The sequence below is a fragment of the Balaenoptera ricei genome, chromosome 9, assembly GCF_028023285.1.
Source record: "Balaenoptera ricei isolate mBalRic1 chromosome 9, mBalRic1.hap2, whole genome shotgun sequence".
NCBI classification, from domain to species: Eukaryota; Metazoa; Chordata; class Mammalia; order Artiodactyla; family Balaenopteridae; genus Balaenoptera; species Balaenoptera ricei.
Genome location: NC_082647.1, coordinates 8250774 through 8275815, shown reverse-complemented (window position 1 = coordinate 8275815; position 25042 = coordinate 8250774). Strand labels below are relative to the sequence as shown.

At 39.5% G+C, this 25042-nt stretch overlaps 1 protein-coding gene across 2 annotated transcripts in view; it reads left to right on the top strand.

The window, feature by feature from the left end:
- Nucleotides 1-25042, top strand: part of CNTNAP2 (contactin associated protein 2) — a 2085708-nt gene that overhangs the window by 1695726 nt on the left and 364940 nt on the right. For both annotated transcript variants that reach the window (XM_059933152.1, XM_059933153.1), the window contains one exon: nucleotides 11391-11518. In XM_059933152.1, coding sequence (XP_059789135.1) covers nucleotides 11391-11518 — 128 coding nt within the window. The remainder of the gene's footprint in view (nucleotides 1-11390; nucleotides 11519-25042) is intronic.

The following is a 25042-nucleotide window of genomic DNA, read 5'->3' as shown; positions in this document are numbered from 1 at the left end:
TTTATAAAGTTGCATGAGACAATATATCTGGCCTCAGGGAACTTGCATTCCAGAAGGAAAATCAAAGAACAATTTGCGTAGAATCCTGAAATGGTTACAAAGGCTTTCTAAGAGATTCTAAACTGAACAGATAATTGCCATGCATTTACAAAAGGCCTAAGCTATTCCCACTGAAAAGGAGTAATTGAATCTGTAATTACTTCCATTTCATAGGGGACATATTCAGTGATTCTAAAGATCTAATTGTGATGGTTGTTTTCTTAATTACTCTAATTGCTTTGTAGAAAACAGTACCTTACATCCATTGAGGAAAGCTCAATAGTCAATGGTGACTGAGGATGCCATTAGACGTATTTTAAAAGTTCTACTTTATTGTGTATTAGACAGCTCTGTTGTTTATTTCAACTTCTCATGATCCAGCCATGCTTAGGTAGCCCCCATGTGCTCTGTGAACAAAGGCATTGACTTCTGATCATGATTTTCGTAAATGAACATAGAGGAGCTAGCCAACCTGCTCCATGGTGATGGTAGGGCTGCCTTTTTAAGAACATGTAATCACCTCCATGTAGTTGTTTCAGTGATGCTAGAAATATTCCTCCCTCTCCCCAATCCAGCCTCCACCATTCATAGAGATATGATTTCTAAGAGCAGTCTTTTGTCTCATTAAGGTATTGCTTTTCTTAAACATGGATGGAATGGTTTGTCACATTTTTCTCTGAAAGTGGCTTTTAATAGGGGCAAGGATAGAGGAAAAATGAGAGTATTAATTTCCTGTTAAAGGAAAGGCCGTGGAGTGCATCTCCAGGCAGAGAAGATCTAGAAAGATGGAGTTGAGGACCAAAAAAATAAAAAATAAATTAAAAAAGCAAATAAAAATTCGCTCTTACGTGAAAACAAATGTTTTAACTAAAACTATCCTTGACTTGAGTCTATATGTTTCCTGCCTTTCTTATGTACATTAGGTATGAACTAGTAAATAATTAGGTAGTATTTGGTATTATATCTTGAAGACACATCTCATTCCTTGGTAGAGTCTGTCTCACTTTGCATAATGGATATGTTTCTGAACAGTTATTTGGGAATCAAAATTTGTCAGGTTCAATTGTATATCCTTATTTCCTTGTACCTCCAAAGTTATAGGGAGCAAATGAGATCATCCAAGGGAAAGCACTGAGTATTTTTAAACTCTGTACAACTGTAAGTTATTTATGTGTTTTTTATTTAAGAGATGGAAAGAATAAGAACAATGCAAAGTCCTTTAATAAAAATAGTACTACTGAATCTGACATGTTTAGTGCAAGTTAATAGTAGAATAGTAACTATCCAGAAAAACTCAGGAAAATTCTTATAGGTTTTTACCTTTTGACCTACTTTTTTTTATTGTATGTATTTAAGGTGTACAACTTGATGATTTGATGTATGTATACATTGTGAAATAATCAGTCAAGCTAATTAACACATCTGTTACCTCACGTAGTTACCTTTTTCTACTGAAGTATAATTGTCTTAGAATATTATATTTAACATAGTGATTAATATTTTTATACATTACAAAATGATTACCACAATAAGTCTAGTTGCCATCTGTCACCATACAAAGTTATTAAATATTATTTACCATGTTCCCTATGCTGTACATCATATCCCCTGACTCATTTATTTTGTAACTGGAAGTTTGTACCTCTTATTCTCCCTCACCTATTTCACTCATCCCCGCAACCCATCCCCTCTGGCAACCGCCAGTTTGTTTTATGTATGTATGTATGACTCTGTTTCTGTTTTATTATATTTGTTTGAGAGTTTTATTTTATAGATTACGTATATAAGTGAAATCATACAATATTTGTCTTTTTCTGTCTGACTTATTCCACTTAGCATAATACCCTCCAGGTGTCCATACATGTTTCGCAAATGGCAAGATTTCATTCTTTTTTATGGCTGAGTAATATTCCATTATTTATATGTATGTATATATCACATCTTCTTTATCTATTCTTCTGTTGTTGGACACAAGTTGCTTCCATATGTTGGCTATTATAAATAATGCTGCAGTGAATATAGGGGTGCTTATATATTTTTGAATTAGTGTCTTTGTTTTCTTCAGAAAAATACCCAGAAGTGGAATTGCTGGATCATATGATAGTTCTATTTTTAATTTTTAACATTATTTGCATACTGTTTTCCATAGTGGCGGTACCAATTTACATTCCAACCAGCAGCGTAGGAGGGTTCCTTTAAGGCCTGTGTTTCCTTATTGATTACCTGTCTGGTTGATCTGTCCACTGATGTAAATGGGGTGTTAAAGTACCCTACTATTGTGTTACTGTCAATTTGTCCCCTTATGTTGATTAATATCAGCTTTATGTATTTAGGTGCTCCTATGTTGGGTGAATATATACATACAATTATTATATCCTCTTCTTGGACTGTTCCCTTTATCATTATGCAATGTCCTTATTGATTACCTCTCCTTCCAATATGAATGTTAGCCTTGCCAGATAGAGTATTCTTGGTTGTAGGTTTTTTTCCTTTCATCACTTTAAATATATTGTGCCACTCCTTCTGGACTGCACAGTTTCTGCTGAAAAGTCAGCTGAGAGTCTTATGGGAGTTCCCTTATAGGTAACTAGTTGATTTTCTCTTTTTGCTTTTAAGACTCTCTTTATCTTTAATTTTGCCATTTATTATTGAATTACTATAATGTATTTTGGTGTGGACTTCTTTGGGTTCATCTTCTTTGGGGCTCTCTGTGATTCCTGGACCTGGATGCCTATTTCCTTTACCAGGTTAGGAAACTTTTCAGCTATTATTTATCCAAATAAGTTCTCTCCCTTTCTCTCTCTCCTCTCCTTCTGGGATCCCTATAATGCCAATTTTAGTACATTTGATGTTGTCTCAGCGGTCTTTTAAATTATTCTCGTTTTTTTAATTTCTTTTTTCTGTTCAGCTTGGGTGATTTTCACTACTCCATCTTCCAGTTTGCTGATCTGTTCCTCTGTATCATCTAATCTACTGTTGATTCCATCTAGTGTATTTTTAATTTTAGATATTGTATTTGTCACCTGTTTGCTTCTTTATATTTTCTGACTCTTAGTTAAACTTCTCACTGTGTTCATCCATTCTTCTCCCAAGTTCATTTGGCATCTTTGTAATCATTACCTTGAACTCTTTATCAGGTACGTGGCTCATCTCCACTTCATTTAGTTCTTCTGGGATTTTGTCTTGTTTGTTTGTTTAGAACATATCCCTCTGTCTCCTCACTTTTCCTAATTCTCTGTGTTTATTTCTGTGTATAAGATAGGTCAGTTACATTTCCCTATCTTGGAGAAGTGTTCTTCTGTAGGAGACATCCTGTGGGTCCCAGCAGCAAACTCCCCTTTGGTCACCGTAGCTATATGCTCTATGGATGCCCTCTGTGTGAGCTGCATGGGACCTTCTGTTGTGGAGGAGCTGACTATTGTGGGCATGCTGGCATGCAGAGCTGGCCCTCAGCCCAGTTGGCTGCCAGGCCCTGCTTTGTGTGGTGCCTTCTTGCCTGCTGGTGGTTAGGGCTGAGTCCCAGGGCAGTTGGCTGTGCAGTCCAGGGGCTCCCAGGGCCAGTGCCAGCCTACTAGTGGGCAAGGCTGAGTCCCAGGTGGCTGCTTGCAGGGCCTGGGGGGACCCCAGACTGGTGTTGGCTTTTTGGTAGAGAGGTCCATGTCCAGGGCAGCTGGCTGCTGGGTCTGGGAGGACCTGTGGCTGGTGCCATCCCACTGGTGGGAAGGTAAGCCCCAGCACTAATAGGCTAGAGGGAAGACTCCAAAATGGCTCTTGCGAGCACTAATGTCCTCGTGGTAGAACAAGCTCCCCGAAATGGCTGCTGCCAGCCTCTGTATCCCCAGAAGGAGTCCCAGTTGCTTCTTACCTTTCTAAAAGGCTCTCCAAAATCAGCAAGTCGGTCTGGCCTAGGCTTCTTTCAAAATACTCCCTCTGCTCTGGCTTGAGAGGGTATGAGATTTTACATGTATCCTTTAATAGCAGAGTCTCTGTTTCCTACAGCCCTCCAGCTCTCCTGTACACAAGCCACAGTGACTTTCAGAGCCAGCTGTTCTGGGAGCTCATCTTCCCAGTGCAGGACGCCCAGGTTGGGGAGCCCAGTGTGGGGCCTGGACTCCTTGCTCCTTGGGGAGAACCTCTGCAATTGTGATTTTCTCCCATTTGTGGGTTGTCTACCCAGGAGTGTGGTCTTGACTATACACTGTTTCCACTCCTTCTACCTGTCTTGTGGTTCCTTCTTTGTATCTTTACTTGTGGAAACTTTTTTCTGCTGGTCTTCAGGTTGTTCTCATAGATAGTTGCTCTGTAAATAGTTGTAATTTTGGTGTGCCTGAGGGAGGAGGTGAGTTCAGGATCTTCCTATCTGTCATCTCGGCTATACCCATCTGGCCTACTTTTTCTGAGTACTTGCTATGGAAAAAGTACAGTCTACTTTTTCCGAAGTAGCATAATGTCTGGGGATGGCCATTAGGAGACAGAAAGGGTCCAGAGGAAAGATACAAAAATTTATAGGTAATTTGAACATATTGTTTGAACCAAAAATTACACAAAATATCCCAAAAAGTTTAGAAATGGTCCTTGAGATGATTTAATGCTATAAAGTATTGGCATTTCCAGGAGATTACAGCGGCCAATGGTGACAATTGAATAGAATTTTACTTTTAGGCATGTCCTGGTAAACCATAGATATTTGGTTTTTGCTGAATGAGATGCAGTTTCTATTATAAGGTAGTTTGGGAATTTGCCATTTATCCTTATTCCCATCCCCAGACCCCGGCACCTACTAATCTACTTTCTATCTTTATATACTTGCCTTTTCTGGACATTTCATATAAATGGAGTTATGGCATATGTGGTCTTCTGTGTCTGACTTCTTTCACTTAGCATCATGTTTTTGAGGTTTATTCATTTTGTGTTGTATGTATCCACATTTAATTTCTTTTACTGATGAACAATGTTCTATTGTGTGGATATACTACATTTTGATTATCCTTTTACTAGTTGATGGACATTTGGGTTGTTTCCACTTTGGGGCTTTTGTGAATAAAGCTTCTGTAATCATCTACCTAAAAGTCTTTGTGTGGACATATGCTTTCTCTTGGGTAGATATCCAGGAATGGAATTTTGGGTCATACGGTAAATCTATGTTTAACTTTTTAGAAACTATCAAACTACTTTCAAAAGGGATTGCACCACTTTGCAATCCCATGAGCGATGTATGATGATTCCAGTTTCTCCAAATCCTCGTCAACACTTATTATCTGTCTTTTCTATTATTCTGATAGGAGTAAGGTGGCGTCTCAGTAGATTTTTAATTGCATGTCTCTAATGACTAATGATATTAAGCATCTTCTCATGTGTTTATTCCCCATTTCTATGTCTCTTTGACATCTTCTGTAGCTAAATCTTTGACTTCCTGTATTCTTCCAGAAATTTCTACCTTGGTGATTCTGTGATGGAAATACATGAATGTTCACTGACTGTAATTCTATTTGTTTGTTTGTTTTAAGTAAACAAGTACTTCTAAAACTTCACAAAGCAGAAGAAATTCTTCTCTGCTGGAATTATAGAACATACTCATAGTGTGGTAACTTTTATAACATCTGGTAGAAAAACAAGCTTATAATTGTAAGTTTGGACTGTTTATTTTCGTCTAAGGATTTTTTTTTTTTACTGAGCTAAGGGCAAGACCAGCGTGCCTAGAGGCTTGTTTGCTTTCTCAGCAGGATAAGAAAAGAAGGCAAGGGAAGAGCAGCAAAGTAAGACAGAGTTCCTCAGAACAATAGTACTGACGCAAAATAACTGTAATGCCAGGTTAGAGAAGCAAACTCTGTAGAATCAAGTTTTCCTTTAATAACAACACTGATAGAAAGATTATGCAAGAGTCTGAGTTCAGGGCCTATTTGAAATGGATGATAGAATTTTTCTAATGTACCAGCCTAGCAATAGATATAATTAGATTATGCTAACATGATAAATAGTTACTGAATATCTCCCTAAATTAGATTGACCTCGATCATTAAAGATATAACTTTCAGTGAAGGCTTGTTTTGCTTGCTAAGTAATTTTCACACAGGTGCTAAGATAGAAGTCTTATAGGTGTTTGGAAGGGTGCCTCTTCAGGTCTCAGGTTATTTTCTATTCATCCACACATCATTTTTTGAAAGTGGGTTATGCTGTAGGATCACACAAGAAACTTCATGCTAGCCAAACCACTTTATTGCCACCCATGAATTTGTTTCCACAACCAATTTGTTTCCAGGGGAGTTGACTGTTCAGTGAGTTTCACAAACAGTTGATTGTGACTTTAAAATCCCTGGCCCTATTTATATCCCTGATCAAAAGTGATCGAGAAGGTAACTTTGTATTTTTTTTTCTCAGCTGCTAATTATTTTCTCCTCTTTTCTTGGTTTGGTTAAGGAATATCTGAGGGTTATCACTACAGTCGTCCCTCATCTAAGTTTTTGCTGTATGTGGTTTCAGTTACCCTTGGTCAACCATGATCTGAAAATATTAAATGGAAAGTTTCAGAAATAAACAATTCATTCGTTTAAAATTGCAGCGCTTTTGTTCATTTTACTTAATAATGACCCCAAAGCACAAGAGCAGTGATGCTGGCAATTCAGCTATGCCAAAGAGAAGCCGTAAAGCGCTGCTTTCAAGTGAAAAGGTGGCAGCTTAATACGGAAAGAAAACCATATGCTGACGTTGCTAAGGTTCATGGTGAGAACGAATGTTCTGCCCATGAAACTGTGAAGAAGGAAAAAGAAATTCGTGGTAGTTTTGCTGTCATACCTCAAACTGCAAAAGTTACAACACAGTGCTTAGTTAGGATGCAAAAGGCATTAAATTTGTATGATAAGATATTGTGTGTGTGTGAAAGAGGCCACATTCACATCTTTATAACAGTATATTGTTATAATTGTTATATTTTATCATTAGTTGTTATTAATCTCTTAGTGTGCCTAATTTATAAATTAAACTTTATCACAGACATATACAGTACATATAGGAAAAAGCATAGTATATATAGGGTTCAGTACTATTTGTGATTTCAGGTATCCACTGGGGGTCTTGTAACGTATCCCCCGAGGCTGAGGGGGACTTCTGTATTAGCTGAACTGGAACCTTTTGTAAACTTCGATATACCATTAAAAACAGTGGTTAGCTTGGGGATGGGGTGGTTCTAGACCACTTTTACTTAGTGTGCTGATGGCGTAGGGGGTGCCTGTGAGTATAACATTACAGATACCTTTGAACTTACTAATCACAAATAATTTTCTCAATGTTTCAGGATAGCTAAGTGTATCTAAAAAGGTACATTTTCACCTCATCTGTAAATGAAAATTAAAAGAAAAAGGCTTTTAATTGACATAGTTGTTTTTTGGTTTTCTTCTGTTTTGTTTCTCCCCTCTTTTTTGTGGAAAATCCTAGATTGGGATCCAGATAATCTAGATTTGAATCCAGACTCTGTAGTTATGAGCTGGTGACCTTGGTCAAGATAAATTCTCTGATTCTCATCAGTAAAATGGGGATAATGATGCCTCTACGGAAGAACTGATTTCAGATTAGATGTTGTATACAAGAAATAGTCTAATATACATAGGTATTCAATGATAGATGCCGTATTGTTATTATTGTTTTCTATGAATTAGAGCAGTGTTCTTCATATTTTTTGATACCTTATTTAAAAATTTTTTGAGCACATATTTACAAATAAGTATAAAAGTAAGATACAGGTTCTAGTGAATTAACATTTTATGTTCAATATAAAAAAAAATAAAGTTTTAAAAAATGATATAAAGTCATTAATAATATCTAAAATATTAATAGAAATTAATCATTTTTCCTTTAATTGTTTTAGTAACTGTGATGTGATTAAATACATATTATTTTAAATAATCTTGGATTACCAATTTGAAGATCTGCCTCTCTGTGTTTTTCATTTTGATACTTGACTTTATTGGCTATCATAGTTGAAAAATATTACCTAAAGGTACATATAACAAACTAGATAAAGGTATATTGCTAAGTGCACCTACTGAATCTTGATGTTAATTTTTCAGTTTCATTGACCAGTAATGCAAAGGTTTTGATAAAATGTAGTAAATTTCTGTCATCTCTGAATAAGTTTTATTTGCAAAGTAACTGAATAATGACCCATTTCAGTATTATAAAATAAGTCCAAAACCCACTGGAACTCTACATTTACAAGATTATTACAAATATTTTAAAATTATGTTTTCAAGTTGTGGAAGTGTGTAGATGTGTAAATTCTTATGAGGTTATGCACATATAAATTTTGGCAATAAGATTACATAGTGATTGGAATATTTCCGAACATTTGTTTCCAAAATACTCTTATAGTAACACAAGATTTGTTATAAAGTAGTCACTTTCTCATTCACTGTAAACGAACCAACAATACCAAGTATCAGGTAAGGATGTTGAGCATCCTGACACATGACTGCAGGCCACATGGTGCAACGCCCATCAGAAAGTTAATTATTAATAAGGTTTAAGTTACTTCTCGCTGCTAGAGTAAACAAATGTTGGCTTAAATGCGTTTTTCCCCACCTCAGAGATATTCTCATGCCCCTTCCCTAACCCTACACTCGACTGTGGGGATAAGTTGCACATTAGGCCACCATGATTGTCAGTGGGATATTTGCTCAATAAATTCCCAAAGGAAAAATGGACACTGATGATTTGGAGCAAGAGTTGGCAAGCATTTTCTATAAAGGGCCAGATAATAAATAGTTCAGGCTTTGAGGGCCATATGGTCTCTATTATAACTACTCAGCTCTGCCAGTGTAGCCTGGAAGCACCATAGACAATATTGTAAAAAAAAGTTAAATTAAAAAGTGACTTTATTTCAGTAAAACTTTATTTACGGACACTGACTTTGAATTTTATGTAATTTTCACATGGCACAGAATATTATTCTGCTTTTGATTTCTTTTCAACCATTTAAAATTTTAAAAAATAGGACTTCCCTGGTGGTCCAGTGGCTAAGGCTCCACGCTCCCAATGCAGGGGGCCCGGGTTCCATCCCTGGTCAGGGAACTAGATCCCACATGCCGCAACTAAGAGTATGCATGCTGCAACTACAGATACCGCATGCTGCAACTAGGACCTGGCACAGCCAAATAAATAAATATTAAAAAAAAAAAAAAAAAAAAAAAAAAGCTTATGGGCCATCACAGAAAAAGCGACAAGATGAATGGTTCTCAGGACTTAGCTCACAAATCCCTGATCTAGAGTCAGTTAATTCTAAGTGATAATGAACTTGTAGAGAATCTCGGCCTGAAGTTCCACAGGAATGCACATTATTCTACTAAGTTGTCAAATCACAGTATATTATTAAGGGTGCTTTCATTTATTTCCCTTTAAGAAACATTAAATATCAAATTTAATAGCAAAGACTTTCTTCCCTCTCTAACATGATTTTAACTGATAGAAGTTCTAATATAAGGAGTTGGGTTTATAAATGATTTGAGGCTGGATCACCAGTAGCTGCAATGTCAGTGAGAATCACAGTGCTTTTCTGCATGATCTTAGTTCTCATTTGATTAAAAAAAAATTTTTTTTGGACTTCCCTGGCGGTCCAGTTGTTAAGACTCCGCACTTCCACTGCAGCGGGTGAGGGTTCGATCCCTGGTCGGGGAACTAAGGATCCCACATGCCATGTGGCAGCAGCCCAAAAAAAAAAATTTTTTTTTAAACTTTATCTTGGAAACTCATTGAAATAACTAAGGCAGTGGAAAATACACTTGTTTGCGGTCCACTGGCTAAATTCTGTGACTCCTTCCTGGGTTTCTGTGGGTCCTGACACATGAAGGAGCATATGTTCAGTGACTTTCTAGAAGGTCAGAGGAGCAAGTAACTGCTCCTAATAGCATAGCATTTTAGAGACAGGCTTCCAAGTTGGTTATCCTCAATTCCCTGCAAGAGATGCAAATGACAGATCTTTAACCTGATTATTGAACTCTCTCCCTCATTCTTCTTTTTTTTTTAAATTAATTTTTATTGGAGTATATCTGCTTTACAATATTGTGTTAGTTTCTACTGTACAGCAAAATGAGTCAGCCATACATATACAAGTATCCCCTCCCTTTTGGACTTCCTTCCCATTCAGGTCACCACAGTGCATTAAGCAGAGTTCCCTGTGCTATACAGTATGTTCTCATTAGTTATCCATTTTATACATAGTATCCAAAGTGTATATACGTCAATCCCAATCTCCCAATTCCTCCCAGCGCCGCCCCCCCCCAACTTTTCTCTCATTCTTCTATCATCCAAAATCAGTTTTCTTTCCTGTGATCAGTTGTACATACAATTTCAAAATTCTCATTTACATTCAGGCTGAACAGTGCAGAAAATCATGCAAAAAGATAAATTTGTGGAATGACCTTACACTGATTTGTGCCTCCCAGTCATCTAGCCCCAAATGAGGGAATCTCTCGGCCACAGCAGCACAAAAGGAGGATGAGGGGATAGGAATTTCCTATTAAGGTGAAATCTGTGCTGCATGGTAGCTCACCTTGGTTCCATCCCGAAGAACATCTCCTGTATTTCTATGCTTCATCCTAGAATCAATACTTTACAACTAGCCTTGCCCTCTTCCTCTATTTAGAGTGGGTATGGGGTTGAGTTAGGAGACCTGAAACAAGATAGATATAGAATAAACAAGAGAACAAATCTAAGAGAAAAGCCAAATTGGGCTGGCATCTCAACTCCACTCCTCATTATCGATGGAAACAGACACTTAGTGAGCACCTGCTCTGTGTTGGAAACTTTGCATAAACTCTTTCAGCTGTTAAAATAAACAAGAAGAGATGAAGGACCTACAAGTATCTCTTATTTAGCTGATGCACAGCAGGGAAGAAAGCCTCTGAAGCAACTGCTTCAAAGCAATTAAGGAGACAAGGGGGTTTTTTAATAGGGTTTTGTTTCTAATTTTATGCAAGAGATCAGGTTGGCTTTGTTGAACTTTTGATTCCGTGACAACAGCAAACTCTGCGTGCATGCTCAGCATTTGGTGTGTGTACTTCAAGCAACGTGGTAGTCTACACTCAACCTGAAATAGCATTCTGTGTATCGGTTGTGACTCTCTGGAAATCAGGCTGTCCGTTTTGTTTTCCAGAAGGCAAAGCGGTCACAGTTGCTTCTGAGCCATGAGCTGTGGAACCACCCAATGGAAGAGAGGGAACAACTCTAACTGTGGTTCTACTTAGTGCACCTCTGAGCATTTATTGGAATGTGGTCAATTGTTAGACAACTTAAACAATGATCAAAAAGACATGTTTCTAACTTAGCCTCCTCATGCTTTTCTGTCTTTCCCTGTGATTCAGGAGGAAGGACGCTGGCTTCTTAACCTACAAAGATCACCTGCCAGTAAGCCAGGTGGTGGTTGGAGATACTGACCGGCAAGGCTCGGAAGCCAAACTGAGTGTGGGTCCCCTGCGCTGCCAAGGAGACAGTAAGTGTGCCCGTAGCTGGGGCTGGCACCTCCTTACCAATTTTAAATAGTGTTTCCCAGCAAACGCGAGGTTGGCAGAAAACAGATTGCTGTTCGGTATAAACAGAGCCAACTGGAGGGCTAGGCAGACCTTAACACACAGAGGAGGGCAGCAAGCTGTAAGTCTTCAGTACGGGAGGCTAGATACGGGCATAAAATGTGGCTATCCATCTTTCTTGTATATTCGTATGTAGCAAATGTGACTACCTAAGTTTATGGTGATAAAGTAGCAATGCTAACAGCATAAAAGCAGCACTCAACAGCTGTGCTTCCAGAGTGCTGCTGTTAATGCCATTAGCATGACTATTTATATCACCCCAAACTGAGTTTACGGTGATAAAAATAGTAGCATTAGGGCTTAATGTATCATTGTAAACTTGGATTATCGTCATATAAAGTTTGACATTAGTGCTATCAAATTTCACCATCATCAGAGCTTGATGGTCCCTTGTAAGCCAAAGAGTGTTTCTGTAACTACATCTTGCTTTCAAGATTCGGCACCACAGAGAGGAATTTGGGGCTGTTGGCAGTCAGGGAGTTAGCCTGATGATCCCACCTAATTAAGGGTACCATTAGGATTTTATGTTGTTTGATACCCTTCAGTGTGCTTTATGCGTAGTCGGAGGGAACCGGTGACAGGCTGCTATGGGGATTCTGCAGTGAGCATCCTGGGTGTCATTTCCCCTCTTCGCGTCTGCACACATGATTTGGGCAGCCCTTCCAGGAGTATGCTTTTGTGATTGTGCACTAGGCATCAGGAGACTAGATTCTGTTCCCTGAGTAGCTGACTTGTCAAAAGACCTCAGGCAAACCCCTCCTTTTTCTCCGCTGTGGTGCTCAGAATACCACCTGCGTCCCAACTCCTCCTGGGGAGGCCATAAAGATTTTAGTGCCTAGATCTGGATTCCTCCTAGCAAAGCCTTCTGTCAGACGGAATGTTATTACCGCTTCCATAAATCAAGGGAGAATTAGACCTACTCAATGTAATAAATTATTGCATCCACTCAAAGAGGTGTCCTAAGGAATGTAATGATGCATGCTCAGCTGTTTACTACTTAGTACATCGAGGCTGTCAGCAATTAAACCACACAGTGTTCCTGATACAAAAGAGAGATGGAGTTTGTACTGATTTTTCCCTTCTTAACACAGAGAGAATGAAAATGCTATCCTTAAAATGAAACTGGTCAAAAGAGCTTTGTCATGCATTTATTAAACAATAATACTTCGTATGTCTAGCTTAGTAGAACTGTGCAATAGGAAACTTTGTTTCAACTGCTTAAGAAAAGATATTGACATAAAATAATAATATATATGCCTTTTTAAACACATATTTTGAAAGATGGACTATAGTGTCACTCTCAAAATAGGCAGGTTCTCATGGGTTATCTAGTGAAAATCAGTTTCATTATGTCATAATTACTCATTAATATATAAAGGTAAAGTATTTCTCACTTATCAATTCTAATTCTAAAGTTAGCCTTAAATTAGAGAAAGGGTTCCCATTAAGTAATGGATTAAGTCAATATAGTTGTACAATCCCACTTCTGCAAATTTTTTTTACCACTCTTAAAGAGTCCAGTTACTTTAAATAGTATATGTGGGAGTGTATTAACAGTTTATAGCTAATATTAGCATGTTTTCTCTTAATAAATCAGTCCTCAGGAAGAATTTATTATGTGTCTGCTATTTGTCTAGCACTTTACTAGGTACTCTGGTGAGTTAAAAAAAGAATTTCAAACCATGTTTTGAGAAATGCACATTAAAAAGTATTGGAAAACATAAAATGTTTTATAATTTAATAGACTTGTGGTCTAAAATTATTGCAACTGGTGCTCAAGAAGGGAGTGATAGTATATTTTAGGCAGACTTTATATTTAAATAGAGAAAATAGGAGAAGTATGGTGGTCAGTGTTCATTTGCATTTCTTTCCCAAGGCTGTTGCTCTTAGAGACATTCTTAGGACCAACTGATAGACAAAGAGCTATCCTGTTCATTGACACTGCATGGCCTCAGGATTCTTGTAGTATTGCAGCTTCATCAAGACTTTATCTGTATTTTACCTGATACTTCATGAAAATAAAAGCACAGTCAATTTTTAATTGCAATTATGTGGAATACTTTTGTGTCCGAGAGAGAGAGATCTTCGTTTTTTTGTAGGCAACCGGCCATGTTATATACCTCGTACCTGAATTGCCAGGTAGCAGTTAGCGGTTTTGATGCTCACCTTCCTTTTAAGAATGTTCTAACGTGGACACAGTAATGATAAAGTGTCTACCTCATAGCATTTTCCAGATTTTACACATGTATGGTGTCCTTGGATACAGCCCCCTGCGAGGTAGGTAAGGTAAATATTAGCCTTTCTGTTTTACAGATGAACAAAATATTTCTTTTAAAATGTCATCTACGCAACAAATTTCTGTGCCCCCTTTTGCTGCTTCTGGGAGGCTCCCAGAGGAAAGACAGAGCAGAGAACATAAACAGCTTTCTCTGCACAAGGTCAGGCTTGTTTCCCCGACTCCATTCTCATCCCTGAGTCAATGGCAGAAATTAAATTGTTTTAAAAGTATTTGATCTGGGTCTCTCCCCACCCACGTCCAGTTACCAACACAGCATGAATGTTGGGGGGATTAGATTCCAATTTGTATGAGTTAAAAAGTGGTATCATGCATCTATCCTGTTGTTTTCAGAGATTAACTTTGTGTCATTTACTGAAGTCTGTGCAAAGGTACAGTTTAAAAAAACCAAATCCACTGTCGAGAAATGTCTTTCTCTATTTGAGGAGTTGAATGATGACAGCTCCCGGAACCTGTCTCTTGAATTAGGTCTGCTTCTACCTCCCAGTCTTAGAGAATGAAACAATTTTTGTGGGCTCTGACCAACGGTTTCGGCAGTTTCAGTTGATTTCATCATGCCTGCTGAGTTTCATTTTTACTTTGATTCACCTGAACTCATAGACCCATATAATCAAAATGCTAAGAAAATCAGTGAGTTCCAGACCTGCTGCATTTCCCATATAGCACTGTAAAATGCTTATGCCCTTATACTTTTGGGGTTTTTTTTTTCAAACACGTTCAAATGGAAGCCTCAAATCTAAATGAAACTGAAAGTGTGACTGAGGATGGATGGTTAGCTAAGATAAAAAGTGAGGTAAGATTACAAATTACCCCCTTAAACCATGCCTACTCGCCTAGGAAGAAACAAGAGAGCTATTTAGAGGACCGAAACGGTTGACAGAGTAGAAATTGTTTTCAAATTTAAAAATATAATTGTTCTTGGACGGAGTTGCTAAACTTCTATGGAATTAGTTCAAAAACAAACTATTTCGGGTTTTGGAGGTAAGAGTCTTTTTTGTACTATATATAGTGACTATAATTAATTGTAGAAAGTATTTGCTAGATAATTGGTTTATTCTCCACCATATAAGGTAAAGATTTCCCAGATTTCCTCTAGGGATACAGAGACTTTAAACAATTAATTAGGAGCAAGTTTTCTACAAAGGCAAGTGTTTTTAATACACTTGGGTAGAAACAATCAGGAAAACGTGTTACTCAAGGACAGCTGAGTCCGTGCCTGAAACCCGCCCTGGCTGTCAGCACAGCAGGCCAAGCACTGGAGTTATGGTGGGCATTTAAGATGTAAATTCAGGTTCTTAGAGCTACGGAGGTGACTCTGAGAGGCCAAGAAGAAAAGGCAAGGCAGACCACATCCAACAGGAACACTCAGAGGACAGAGACAAAGCTGAGAGTGAAAGAAATAAAGATGATGATGGAGTTTTATCCAAATGACTGTGGACATTTGTTCTTTGGGAATGCAATCATATGTGCCCGAGATATATAAAGGCCACCCTGTCTTTACTGTAAGACTTTTACAAACCAAGGCCATCACCAGCCATTCCCTTACCAAGGAAGGCAAGGCAATGACTTATCTACATGTTGTTTCTCCCAGGATAAGACAATTTCACTGGGGGCTCAAATGAGTATCATTCCCCATAGGATGGACCCAGGGGCACACACGGGCCACACCATCTCCCTGTGTGAGACACACTCAGTGCCGCCCAAGAGGACTAGACAAGGAGAGAGGGGCAGCTGCTCATCTGGGCTCAGGAAGCGGTTTTGATTGTGCAGAGGAAGCCGCTCCCTGGGCTCCAGAGAAGAGTAGACAGTTTGCTTATCCCCCTTTTCTTTGCTGCTTCAGGCTTGGAAGAGACGAGAAAGGGAAAGGGCCCAGCATGCAGGCTGTAAGCCATGCGCTTTATATTCATCTTCTCTCTTTGATTCTCCCAACATCCTGTATGCGGTGATATCTTTGTATTTTGTACCAATGAGAAAACAGAATCAGACTTATTAGATGGTTTGCCAATGAGTTTCAGAGCTGGGGCCAGAAGATCGGTGTGGTTCCAGAGCAGATGCTCCACGTTCTTTTCGTTTCCCCATTTCTTCCCATGAAATGTAGATGTATGTACTTGTGTCAAGTACAGCTAAAAGCAAGAACAAAGAATCACAACATTCTAGCGGTGGAAGACTTAGAGATCAGACAGTACAAACCTCTCATTTTACAGACGAGGGAACTTGGGTATGGGGAGGTTAAGTGACCGACCCAGGGGCTCCCAGTTGGTTTATGGCAGAGCACAGGGAGAGAGAGTTTGACACGAGCCTTCATCTTTAGTAATTCCCTGTGGCCAAGATGAATGTTGAGATCCGAAGGAGCTTTGACCTGGAACTCTGACCCTGGGTCCCTGCCCATCAACAGCCAAGCAGAGCAATAAAGTGGTGCTGAGCTCTTAATCTTGCCCCGCTGTGGGATCAACTGTCTGGAAACCCTGATAGAAAACTCACAACCATAGGGATGAGGGGTCAATGACAGAAAGTTAGTGACTTCTTTATTTTGTGTGTTTTGTTTTTACTTCTAGTTCTAGGCATTTTTTTTGGCTGATAGTAGCCAACAGGGAAAAGACAAATAAAAACCACCCACAGTTATGTGTAGAAACCATTAACTTCTATTTTTTTCTTAATGCTCCAGCCTCTGTTGCTATTGCCATAGGCTACTACCGACCGAGAAGCCAGAGTGTCTCTTAAGAACAAGCAGAAATAGTGAAATTTTCAGGATCAAAACCTAGGCTGATTCCCATTAAAGGATTGAGCCCTCTGGGCACATCTAAGGGCAGCTCCAGTGACACAGGCAGCAGAGGCAGAAAGAAGGAAGCCTTCCCTTTGGTCTTCCAGACTCCAGAGTGACTTTAAATGGTTAGAAGTGGACAGCGCCCCTGAGAAGAATCAGCTCTTTAATATTATTTGGCCACTCAAAGTTAGCTGCAAACTCACTGTAGAAGTGGGAAGTAAAATTAGTTACAGTTGGGGGGTAGTATTTCTGTTTTACAATAGATGTGGTATTTGTATGCATGTGGCTGACTTTCCCCCTATCCTTTCAAATACTGCTTGTATTTAGAGGAATCATCACATCCCACAGAGGAGATCTGCCTGGCTGAGTGAGTCTTGCTTCCTTGGTGTCCGCTCCCTGGGTGCCCATCCTTTCCCTGAACTTGTCACAGGATCCCAGGTACAGGAGGGACTTTGTTCTGTAAATTGAATCCCCACCATTGGGTTCCTCTGCTGAATTTTCCAAGTGATCTCTCCAAACTTTTGCAGAAGAGAGTTAAGCTTGCTCCTTTGGTTCTAAGAATTTCTGGTGTGGAACATGTTTGGAATCAAGAAAAATGCTAGGTGAAACAGTTTCTTACCTTTCCAGGATCTGCTTCTAGGATCTAATTCAACTTAGGAGCCTTTACTGAGAAAAATGGGGCATGGCTCCCATCCTGGATCAGTTTATATTATATCAAGGGTGAAAATTCTGACAAAGTGGAAATTTGGATGGAAGCTTGGATTCTTAGTGGGAGTTTGAAAAAAGTATGGAGGTCTTGAGGAGCAGTGCTTTACAAACTTTAATGTGCTCAGAAATCACCTGGGGATCTTGGTAAAATGCAGATTCTGATTCAGGAAGTCTGGGCCAGGACTCGAGATGCTACTGCTGCTGCCACTGGCCAGTGGACCACACTCTGAGTAGCAACGTTATAGAGCAGCACTTTGAATAGCATAGACTTTGGAATCACACACATCTGGCTCCAAATCCCAACTCCCTCCCTCGCCAGCCATGTGCCTTTGAACCAGTTCCTTAACCTCCCTGGTCTTCCACTTCCTGCTCACAACCTTCTCTCAGCTGCAGATGAGAATAATCATAACTGCATCGCTGCAGTGGTTCTTTTAAACTCCAATTCCCCGCAGCCTTGCACAGTCAGTGCTCTCTGGTTGTTATCACCACCATTATTACTACCTTCGTTCATTATGGCAAGAGTGACAGGCTTGATATCAGAAAAGCTCTGCCCACCTCCCTGTCCTATATCCCACTGTCTTTACCCTCGACTCCACCTGTTCTTGGAGAAGACCTGCCTTGTCTCATAGCTGAGAGTCGGCACCCAGCCAGTCAGTACCCTCCTTCCTGATTGGGAGGTGGTGGCCACGACCTCTGCTTAGAGCTCAGCTGCATTTGCCGAGCTCCCAGGGTGATGTCTGTCCATGCACACAACCCTCATTTCCTTCTCTCTGGTCTCCTTTGCTGGAAGCAGATGGAAACCACCCCCTTTGCTTGCTACCATCTTTGGAAACTGCCCTTGGAGAACCTGGAGGACCCTAGCAAAATGCACAAAGAGCCCAATAACATACACAGCACTCACCGTTCCCGATGACAACCACAAAAGGAGCCTTTCATCCAAATAGGGAGTCAGCTAACCTTTTCTCTGAAAGACCAGACAGGAGGTATTCTAGGCTTTGGGACCATACAGGCTGTTAGAACCACTCAACCCTGTAGTGTGAAAGCTGTCGTAGACAATATGTAAACAGATGGACGTGGATGGTTACAACAAAATATTACTTAGAGAAACAGGAAACAGACTGGATTTGGCCTGAAGGCCATAGTTTGCTGAACCTCTGACCTAGAGTTTAAAAATTTTTTGGAAAAATGTGTAGGACTTGAAAAATGTATGGAATTATGGCAGAATATTTTGCTGTTTTAATGCAGATTTTAGCTGGTTTTCAAACTCAGTCACAGTAACCTTCCAATTCACCCACTGATGATATTGAGCAAGGATTCGCCTCCCCTTCTGCTACATTCTTGTCTTTCTCCATGCACACTCAGATTTCAGCCTAGATTATACAGTAGCTTCTATATATACACTCAGCATTGATCTGAGGCACTGTGTGAATATAAGGAAGTACAAACTACATTTCTTGCCCTCAAAGAGCCTACAAAAACATTGGCAATCAAGACATAAACACTGCAGACTGAAGTTCACATTCACCACCATAATCGTTTCTCCACTTATTATCCAGAGTGACTTTTCCAAGCGGTGAATCAAATTACAGCACTTTTTGACTTATAACCAGCTGATAGCTTCCCATCACTCTTTAAATGCCAGCCCTTTCCCACATGCTATGAGGCTACCTCGTGTGATCTGCCCCACCCACCGGTCATCCCCAGTTCTTCCATGCCAGCCCCACTGGTCTCATATCTCCAACGTGCTCTGCTTGTTTCCACCTCCAGAACTTTTCCTGGTGGTTTCCTCTGCCTGGAACTTTCTCCCCATTGAGGCTCAGCTGGGCTGCAGGTCTCAGCTTCGATATTAACTCTTCCACGAGAGCTTCCCTGCCCACTCAGCTAACAGTCACCCACATCTCACCACTCCCAATAGAACTGACCACAGTCTGAAATCTCTCTGCAATGCTACGACACGACCCTAACATGAACTGCCCGGAGTCAGCATAGATTTCAGTCCCTAAGAAGACGGCCTTTTCTTTAGACCCCAGCTGCAAGTTTAGAGGGGGTTCCCAAGCCACCTGCTCTTCTGACCAACTGACTACAAATTTGGGGGTTCCCAACATCTCCTCAGGACCAAAAATTTACGAGAATGACTCGGAGAAGTCAGGAAAGCACAATACTTAAAGATTACAGTTTTATTATCAAAGATACAAATCAGGACTGGCTGAATGAACCGATGCACAGGGTGAGTTCTGGGAGGGTTTCAAATGTGGAGTCCCTATGTCTTCTCCTCATGGAATGTGGACACATCACCCGCTCAGCCTATCAGTGTGTGTCACTAACCAGGGAAACTCACGTGCACTTCAGATGTCCAGATTTTTTACTGGAGTTTCATTATGTAGGCATGATTCAGTAAGTCATTGGTCACATGATTGAATTCAATCTCCAGCTTCCCTTCCTTCTCCTCCCTAGAGACAGGGCTGATATATCCTGGTTCAAAGCCCCAACCCCCTAATCCCATGGTTGGTCTTTCGGGCAGGGCCATTCTCCATCTTAAAAAGTACTGTTGATGGGAATGTAAATTGATACAGCCACTATGGAGAACAGTATGGAGGTTCCTTAAAAAACTAAAAATAGAACTACCATTCGACCCAGCAATCCCACTACTGGGCATATACCCTGAGAAAACCATAATTCAAAAAGAGTCATGTACCAAAATGTTCATTGCAGCTCTATTTACAATAGCCAGGACATGGAAGCAACCTAAGTGTCCATCAACAGATGAATGGATAAAGAAGATGTGGCACATATATACAAGGGAATATTACTCAACCATAAAAAGAAATGAAATGGAGTTATTTGTAGTGAGGTGGATGGACCTAGAGTCTGTCATAAAGAGTGAAGTAAGTCAGAAAGAGAAAAACAAATACCGTACGCTAACACATATATATGGAATCTAAGAAAAGAAGAGAAAAAAAAAGGTCATGAAGAACCTAGTGGTAAGACAGGAATAAAGACACAGACCTACTAGAGAATGGACTTGAGGATATGGGGAGGGGGAAGGGTAAGCTGGGACAAAGTGAGAGAGTGGCATGGACATATATACACTACCAAACGTAAAATAGATAGCTAGTGGGAAGCAGCCGCATAGCACAAGGAGATCAGTTCGGTGGTTTGTGACCACCTAGAGGGGTGGGATAGGGAGGGTGGGAGGGAGGGAGACGCAAGAGGGAAGAGATATGGGAGCATATGTATATGTATAACTGATTCACTTTGTTATAAAGCAGAAACTAACACACCATTGTAAAGCAATTATACTCCAATAAAGATGTTAAAAAAAATAAAATTAAATTAAAAAAATAATAATAAAAGGTATCTAGGGGCCCACCATGAATAACAATGATACTGCTATCATTCAGGAAATTCCAAGGGTCTAGAAGCTCTTAACCAGGAACTTGGGACAAAGGCAGGATAAATTATCCATTGCACAAGCAGCTCTTTTCTCTGTGAATTTGCATTATTTTTGTCCTCACCCCCAACGGTAGGTGGAAACTCAGGCAGAGATCTATACCCTGTACAAAGGCAGTGCCTGCCACATTGAGAAGCTCAAATATGTGTTCGTTAAATGAATATGAATGGTTAAATAACCACAAAAGGTTTAAATAAGTATTTCAGGCTAACAATGGAGGTAGTGCCACGAGGCACTTCATGATAAATTGCAGAAAACTTGCAGAGACAATAATTGCTATAGAGGTCCAAGAGAGGAACTATCACTTGATTTATATGCACAACTATTTTTAACCTCAATAAGGTTTTTGCACATTTATTCATCTTAACTAAATGAAAACTTTTATTCCTTTGTACCTTGAAAATCCCTTGAATCCGATGATTATCTTCAAATTAAGGATTTAAAAAAAAAAAAAAACCTTTTTTGCTAAGTTTCTGTATTTTCTCTGGCATTTCTAAATCAGGATGCACGTGAAGTATTAAATTTATAGAACTCATTGTTTAATCTAAATTAGATTAACCCCCCTGGCCCTTCGGAGATCCAAGCGGACTATTCCACACTTTTGTTTATCTGTGTCTCTAGGTTATTACTGACAAAATTACAATTAGTCAGTACTTCAGACCTATTGTTAGGCTGCTAAGCTGTGAGCTATAAACTACCTCACTCTGATATAATTAAAACTGTGTTCCAGTTCACCTATTTTATGATACCTACTTGGCTTTTCATAAAGCTTCTTTTCACAGTCTGAACTACATGCAGGGCTTGCAAACTCAGGAACTTTACTGAAGAAAACTTTTAATGTAACCTCTTCTTGAAGTTTGCTGATAGTTCCAGAGCAGCAATCTTTACAGTCATCTGGATTAAAAAACAAAACAAAACAAAACCTGTACTAAACTATTGCAAACATTATGTAAGATTGCATTAGTGTCATTAAAATAAATCCTAATTCAAAACTCACCAGGTATACATATATAAAACGGTACGTTTTAATTTGTATACACCTATTGGCATGGTAAACAGCTCCATGGAACTAGATTTATTTTAAAGTCCCAAATTAAAAAGAAAAGGGACATTGCTTCAAGATGGCAGCGTAGAAGGACGTGCGCTCGCTCCCTCTTGCGAGATCACCAGAATCACAACTGACTGCTGAACAGTCATCAACAGGAAGACACTGGAACTCACCAAAAAAGATACCCCACATCCAAAGACAAAGGAGAAGCTGCAATGAGACTGTAGGAGGGGTGCAATCACAATAAAATCAAATCCCATAACTGCTGGGTGGGTGACTCACAAACTAGAGAACGCTTATACCACAGAAGTCCACCCACTGGAGTGAAGGTTCTGAGCCCCACGTCAGGCTTCCCAACCTGGGGGGTCTGGCAACAGGAGGGGGAATTCCTACAGAATCAGACTTTGAAGGCTAGTGACTCACTGCGGGGACAAGGACACTGGCAGCAGAAGTTCTGGGAAGTACTCCTTGGCATGAGCCCTCCCAGAGTCCGCCATTAGCCCCACCAAAGAGCTTGTAGGCTCCAGTGCTCGGTCCCCTCAGGCCAAACAACCAACAGGGAGGGAACCCAGCCCCACTCATCAGCAGACAAGCAGATTAAAGTTTTACTGAGCTCTGCCCACCAGAGCAACACCCAGCTCTACCCACCACCAGTCCCTCCCATCAGGAAGCTTGCACAAGCCTCTTAGATAGCCTCATCCACCAGAGGGCAGAGAGCAGAAGCAAGAAGAACTACATTCCTGCAGCCTGTGGAACGAAAAACACATTCACAGAAAGATACACAAGATGAAAAGGCAGAGAGCTATGTACCAGATGAAGGAACAAGATAAAACCCCAGAAAAACAACTAAATGAAGTGGAGATAGGCAACCTTCCAGAAAAAGAATTCAGAATAATGATAGTGAAGATGATCCAGGACCTCGGAAAAAGAATGGAGGCAAAGATCGAGAAGATGCAAGAAATGTTTAACAAAACACCTAGAAGAATTAAAGAACAAACAGAGATGAACAATACAATAACTGAAATAAAAAATACACTAAAAGGAATCAACAGCAGAATAACTGAGGCAGAAGAATGGATAAGTGGCCTGGAAGACAGAATGATGGAATTCACTGCCACAGAACAGAATAAAGAAAAAAGAATGAAAAGAAATGTAGACAGCCTAAGAGACCTCTGGGACAACATTAAACGCACCAACATTCACATTATAAGGGTCCCAGAAAGAGAAGAGAGAGAGAAAGGACCCGAGAAAAGATTTGAAGAGATTATAGTCGAAAACTTCCCTAACATGGGAAAGAAAATAGCCACCCAAGTCCAGGAAGCGCAGAGAGTCCCAAGTAGGATAAACCCAAGGAGAAACACGCTGAGACACATAGTAATCAAATTGGCAAAAATTAAAGACAAAGAAAAATTATTGAAAGCAACAAGGGAAAAATGACAAATAACATACAAGGGAACTCCCATAAGGTTAACAGCTAATTTCTCAGCAGAAACTCTACAAGCCAGAAAGGGGTGGCACGATATATTTAAAGTGATGAAAGGGAAGAACCTGCAACCAAGATTACTCTACCCAGCAAGGACCTCACTCAGATTCCACGGAGAAATCAAAAGCTTTAGAGACAAGCAAAAACTAAGAGAAGTCAGCATCACCAAACCAGCTTTACAACAAATGCTAAAGGAACTTCTCTAAGTGGGACACACAAGAGAAGAAAAGGACTTACACAAACAAAGCCATAACAATTAAGAAAATGGTAATAGGAACATACATCTCTATAATTACCTTAAACATGAATGGATTAAATGCTCCAACCAAAAGACACAGGCTCGCTGAATGGATACAAAAACAAGACCCATATATATGCTGTCTACAAGAGACCCACTTCAGACCTAGGGACACATACAGACTGAAAGTGTGAGGATGGAAAAAGATATTCCATGCAAATGGAAATCAAAAGGAATCTGGAGTAGTAATACTCTATCAGATAAAATAGACTTTAAAGAATGTTACAAGAGACAAGGAAGGACACTACATAATGATCCAGGGATCAATCCAAGAAGAAGATATAACAATTATAAACATTTATGCACCCAGCATAGGAGCACCTCAATACATAATAAGGCAAATGTTAACAGCTATAGAAGAGGAAATGGACAGTAGCACAATATTAGTGGGGAACTTTAACACCTCACTTACACCAAAGGAGAGAACATCAAGACCAAAAATTAATATGGAAACACAAGGTTTAAATGACACAACAGACCAGATAGATTTATTATATTTTTAGGACAGTCCATCGAAAACAGCAGATTACACTTTCTTCTCAAGTGCACACCGAACATTCTCCAGGATAGATCACATCTTGGGTCACAAATCAAGCCTTGGTAAATTTAGGAAAATTGAAATCATATCAAGCATCTTTTCTCACCACAATGCTATGAGATTGGAAATCAATTACAGGGAAAAAAACGTAAGAAACACAAACACATGGAGGCTAACCAATACGTTAGTAAATAATCTACAGATCACTGAAGAAATCAAAGAGGAAATCAAAAAATACCTAGAGAGAAATTACAATGAAAGTACGGCAATCCAAAACCTATGGGATGCAGCAAAAGCAGTTCTAAGAGGGAAGTTTATAGCAATACAATCCTACCTCAAGAAACAAGAAGAATCTCAAATAAACAATCTAACCTTACACCTAAAGGAGCTAGAGAAGGAAGAACAAGCAAAACCCAAAGTTAGTAGAAGGAAATAAAACATAAAGATCAGATCAGAAATAAATGAATAGAAACCAAAAAAACAATAGCAAAGATCAATAAAACTAAAAGCTGGTTCATTGAAAAGATAAACAAAATTAATAAACCTTTCGCCAGACTCATCAAGAAAAAGAGGGAGAGAACTCAAATCAATAAAATTAGAAATGAAAAAGAAGTTAGAGTGGACACTGCAGAAATACAAAGCATCCTAAGAGACTACTACAAGCAACTCTATGCCAATAAAATGGACAACCTGGAAGAAATGGACAAATTCTTAGAAAGGTACAACCTTCCAAGAGTGAACCAGGAAGAAATAGAAAATATGAACAGACCAATCACAAGTAATGAAATTGAAACTGTGATTAAAAATCTTCCAACAAACAAAAGTCCAGGACAAGATGGCT